The sequence below is a fragment of the Harpia harpyja genome, unplaced genomic scaffold (genome assembly GCF_026419915.1).
Source record: "Harpia harpyja isolate bHarHar1 unplaced genomic scaffold, bHarHar1 primary haplotype scaffold_39, whole genome shotgun sequence".
NCBI classification, from domain to species: Eukaryota; Metazoa; Chordata; class Aves; order Accipitriformes; family Accipitridae; genus Harpia; species Harpia harpyja.
The window spans coordinates 1,891,571-1,896,737 of NW_026293320.1; the positions used below are offsets into that span (position 1 = coordinate 1,891,571).

At 52.6% G+C, this 5,167-nt stretch overlaps 1 protein-coding gene across 1 annotated transcript; it reads left to right on the forward strand.

The window, feature by feature from the left end:
• The first annotated feature begins 2,814 nt into the window (after nucleotides 1–2,814).
• Nucleotides 2,815–3,795, forward strand: LOC128138365 (olfactory receptor 14A16-like). Its single transcript, XM_052779658.1, has one exon. It carries the CDS (start codon nucleotides 2,815–2,817, stop codon nucleotides 3,793–3,795), a length of 981 nt encoding a protein of 326 aa, XP_052635618.1.
• The last annotated feature ends 1,372 nt before the right edge of the window (nucleotides 3,796–5,167 follow it).

Below are 5,167 nucleotides of genomic sequence, written 5' to 3' on the forward strand. Positions count from 1 at the left end.
TCTCTGATTTTATCCTCATGAACAAAGAGAGAAATAAAAATACACTGATACGTGGTGCATGAGAACTGTACATGGCTCAGATCCTTCTTTGACAATATATGTCACTTTTTAAGGGTGATGGTTATATCTTTACGGGACACTAATTATAAATAAGGGATGTGTTGTGGATCACTTGTGAAAAGATTGAAGGCAACTGACTTGAATATTTGCTTTGGAAAGCGCCCAAAGAGCAGGCAGTCAGTCACCTGGAGGATTTTCATTTTGACTGCTTCTGCTTTCTGCGCTATTTATTAGATAGCTAAGTTACACAGTGTTGAATTAGAGAGCATATTTAAGTATGCTGTGACGTTATTTGTATTCTGAATTTGAATTCTTAAGTTGGCTGTGAAGTACGAATTCCCCTTACATCCTTGAGCCTGTGGTTCACAAATGTTACCGGAGTTCTAACTAACTTTTTACTGAAGAACAAATCTGAGTTTAAACACCACTTGGATTTGATTGTGTGAGCCTCCTTAACACATACCCAACTCTTTTTCTAATAAAAGAAATGCCACAGGACAGAAGTCTCTCTGTAGCTGAGGGAAGGAACACCAGTGTTTGCTTCAGCCTGTTTGCCAGCAGGTTCCCCTGGAGCCCCAGGGACACCTGGAGGGAGCCCAGAGGGGGCAGAGAAAGTGCTGCCTTGGGCTGGTCCTCTGTTGCTGAGCTGGGCTGGGCTCCTGGGCTGGAGGGAGCTCATGGCAAGCAGGCAGCACTGCAGAGAGACAGCTCTGCCCAGGAGCAGCTCCTCTGCAAAGCGCAGCAGGGCTGAGGGCACTGCCTGCAGGCACCGAGGGGACAGGAGGGAACTGAGAAGTAGGTTAAAGGCAGTCTGGGGTGGGAGGAGAGAGGAGAGCTGACCTGGAGAAAAATCTTCACAGCCCTTCACAGGGTAAGTCTCTGGCTGCAGGGCAATGCAGCTGTGGTTCCTGGAATGACCTCCTAAAGCCGGCACATCCCACAGCCTATGGGATGTGTCAGCAGGACTCTCACAGTTTCTCCAGTGTAGAGAAAAAGGACGTGCTTTGGAGCACAGCTTCCCTGCTGCACCCTCAGAGGGACAGGGCATGTCAGCTGCCTTCCCCTGGGGATGGCTGCAGAGTGTGAAGGTGGGTGTGCAGCCAGGGGTGCCCAGGGCTGTCCTTCTGAGCAGGGTCCCTGCACCCCAGGGGGCTGTGTGCTGGGGCAGGGACTCTGCCACTGGTCAGGGTAAGTACTCAGCCTGCCTGGGGAACTGTAACAGCAGAGTGGGGAGAAGCTGTGGGTGGAAGAAGCAATCCCCAGCAGGGCAGGGTCCTTCTGCTGACAAGAGGGTGCTGTGTGGATCAGGGCTGCTCACACATCTCGATCACCACCAAGTCATTTCCGAGTGCACTTTTTAAGGGGAAGGTCAAAGCAGGGATTTCTATAAAGTTAAGGAACTTTCCTGAGTCTGTGTTTTCTGTTTCCTAGTCTTGGGGAATTTGGTGGGAGAAATGGAAAAGGAGCTGTCATGCTGGAACAAGTCCCTGAGACTCCTGAGCTGTAACTTGGAATGATCAGTAAGTCTGATAGGAGCCTCCAGAAGTAGAGCACAGGGACTGAGAACAACTGCCTGGCTGTGCTGGTGTCTGGCAGGTGGCATGTACAGCTGGGTAAGGGTAACTCTTTCCTGAGTGCCCAGCTGCCTCTCCCCTTGCCTCTCTGAGCCAGACCATCACTGCTTTTTTCCTTGTTTCCCCACTTGTCTGTGTTATTGCTATTGTTCCTGCTGTCAGGCTCTCTGGGGTGGGAGTTTCAGCTGCAGAGTCACACACTGATCTTGTGGGTCCTCCCATGCAGCTGTGTCCATGGGAACAAGGTTACAGGTGTCCAAGCTTTCCTCAAAGCTGGGGTCTGTGGACAATGCAGTCTGTGTCATTTCCCTAGGAAATGAGCTGACTCCCCCTTCCTGAGATACCATCATCAGGACACTTGGCTACCTCCTTGGGGTGTCCTTCCAAGCTGAGAGCTGCTCTCCAGGGTGCAGATCTGTCCCATAGCATCTTGGTGTTTCTGAATGCCCCATGGAGAAGCACAGAGACACTATGACTGAGGAAATGCTGTTGGGTTTGTGAAATGAGCCATGTGTGTCCTTGGCAAGAGGTGGGGTGTGGAGACCTTGAGAAAGGGGGAGACACTTGGTGTTGGACAGTGGGTCTCTCTGCTCTCAGTAGTGCCTGGAGTCTTTTCAGGTTAACATGGGGGTGTGATTACCCTCCATCTCAGAAAGGTGCAAGCTCAGGGTAGTGGGGACACGACAGAGTGACAGACCATCTCCGCTCTCTCTGCACTAAGCCACAGGCAATCGTCTTCCCTCGCAGGACACACTTTGTTTTCTCTGAGTGAAGCAGAAATGATGAGGGTTTCTGAAATCCAAGAGAATCACTAGGTGAGATAGGGGAGAGCTCTAAGCTCCCCCCTCTCTCCTAAACACTCTTTTGATTGTGTTTTCTTATCCCTGGGAGTGCAGATGCTGACAAGCACTTTTACATTAGGAGCAGTTTCCTCTGACCAATTCAAACACCAGGACTGACCCCCTGACAGACACCATTCCCAGAAACCCACTGCTGCAGAGCAGGGCTGACTCCTTGGCAGCCAATGGGTAGAGGTCCTGCTCCTCACAGCACACTCAGCCAGCAACTACCAGAGCTCCATCCACAGAGCTGAAGAGAGAACTTGCTGAAATGGAAAAAATGAGGTGAACGTATATTATGCGAAATGGCTTTGATTTTGGCCAGAGAATAATGCCCTAATATGTCACTGCCCTTGCCTCCTTCAGTGCTCCACACTCAGAGACAGCAGATGTCCAACAGCTGCTCCATCTCTGAGTTCCTCCTCCTGGCATTTGCCAACATTCGGGAGCTGCAGCTCTTGCACTTCTGGCTCTTCCTGGGCATCTACCTGGCTGCCCTCCTGGCCAACGGCCTCGTCATCACCACCGTAGCCTGTGACCACCGCCTCCACACCCCCATGTACTTCTTCCTCCTCAACCTCGCCCTCCTTGACCTGGGTGCCATCTCCACCACTGTCCCTAAAGCCATGGCCAACTCCCTCTGGGACACCAGGGCCATTTCCCACCCACGATGTGCTGCTCAGGTCTTTCTGTTTACCTTTTTGATATCAGCAGAATTGTGTCTCCTCACTGTCATGGCCTATGACCGCTACGTTGCCATCTGCAAACCCCTGCACTACGGGACCCTCCTGGGCACCAGAGCTTGTGTCCACATGGCAGCAGCTGCCTGGGGCTGTGGGTTTCTCCATGCTGTGCTGCACACTGCCAATACATTTTCACTACCCCTCTGCCAAGGCAATGCTGTAGACCAGTGCTTCTGTGAAGTCCCCCAGATCCTCAAGCTCTCCTGCTCGGATGCCTACCTCAGGGAAGTTGCGGTACTTGTGGTTAGTGTCTGCTTAGCATTTGGATGTTTTGTTTTCATTGTGCTGTCCTATGGGCAGATCTTCAGGGCTGTGCTGAGGATCCCCTGCAAGCAGGGACGGCACAAAGCGTTTTCCACCTGCCTCCCTTACCTGGCTGTGGTCTCCTTGTTTGTAAGCACTGGCATGATTGCCTGCCTGAAGCCCCCCTCCATCTCCTCCCCATCCTTGGACCTGCTGGTGGCAGTTCTGTACTCAGTGGTGCCTCCAGCAGTGAACCCCCTCATCTACAGCATGAGAAACCATGAGATCAAGGGTGCCCTGAGAAAACTAATGACTGGATGCTTTCAGAAGCAATAAAGTTCCTGTTGTCTTTTGCATAGTACTTCTATCTCATTACAGTCCCAGCCTGTCTTCTGGTGGGTTTTTTAGGGTAAATTGGGGTTTTGAGTGCAATTTTTGATTGCTCTTTTTGCTTTGTTTTACTTATCTGAATTCTTTCCACAAAGAAATGCCTTTATTCCTCCGGTTTCTAATCCAAAGTCTATGCAGCTTTTGTGTGCCCTGGAGGCTGTGCAAATGAGGAGCTGTACCCTCTGTGTGTTTAAACAAAATAAAGGGCCCTGCAGTAACTTGGTTTTTTTGAGATCCTTCCTCCAAGACCTCTGCAGCTACAGGGAGCAGTGCCTGTGTGCAGAGGGGAAGATGAAAAGAGTCCCGCCACAGCAGCACCGCCAGGGAGCTTGGTCTTTCCCGAGCTGCTCTCTTCCCACTTCCATGCTTTCCTTCTGAACCCTTTGGTTGGTGGAAGGCCTGAGTTCTCTTCAAGCTTGGTTGCAGTCCTGCTGTGTGGCAGGCCTCTGGTCACGGGCAAGGACAGGCAGTGGGCACTTGTGTGACAGAGCTGGCCTCCATAGCAGCATTTCCATCATACAAGGGATCTCCTCAGGCCTTGTGCCACAGATGCCCCCCAGCCCTGGGGCTCAGCCCTCTCCACCCCCGAGGAGCTGCTGTGCCCTTCAGAGGGTCTGGGGCTGTGGGGTGAGTGCCCAGAGCTCTGCCGCACCCTGTGGTGGGCACTGCTGTGGGGCCAGCCCAGACTGGGCTGTGCTGGGGAGAGGGCAGGGGAGGTGGAGAGAGGTCAAGGGAAGTGGGGAGAGTTTATGGGGAGCTGGTCTGTTCTGGAAAGTGCCCAGGAGAGAAAAAACATCAGTGTAGAGCTTGTAGTCTGTGGGCATGCAGGGCAAGGACTCACACCGGGGTTTTGTCATTCAGAGCCAGGGCTTGTGGCAAGCATTCAAGACATGCAGGTGTAGGGGAGAGGAGGAGTCTGGTCTGTGCCCTTGGTGGTGTGGACAGATGCGAAGGTGGATCAGGGCCTTTGTCACCCTCAGCATCTCTCATTGGCCGTTTCCAGCACTTGCTGGTCACCCCAGGTTTACAGGTGAGTTTTGCTGTGAGGCCACCTCCATCTTCCTGGTGGTCCAAAGGCTGGTTTTGGGGAACAGACAGCCCTGCTAAGCTTCTCTTCTTCCCCAGACCTTGGCAGAGCAGAGCTGTCTGCAAAACCCCATGTAGGACAAGGCTGCGGCAGGGCATGGGTCGGGTGCTGGGGAAGCTGCAAAAGTAGGAGGGTCATAGTGGAACTGTGATCTGAAGGCTGCCATTGGGATCACAATGGGGGGAAGGTCCCCGCCCCTGACTCTCCCCTTTCCCATACTGTGCCTGCACA

Bases quoted from the DNA above. Each gene is read 5' to 3' on its own strand.
- LOC128138365 (XM_052779658.1), top strand. From the start codon at position 2,815: ATGTCACTGCCCTTGCCTCCTTCAGTGCTCCACACTCAGAGACAGCAG.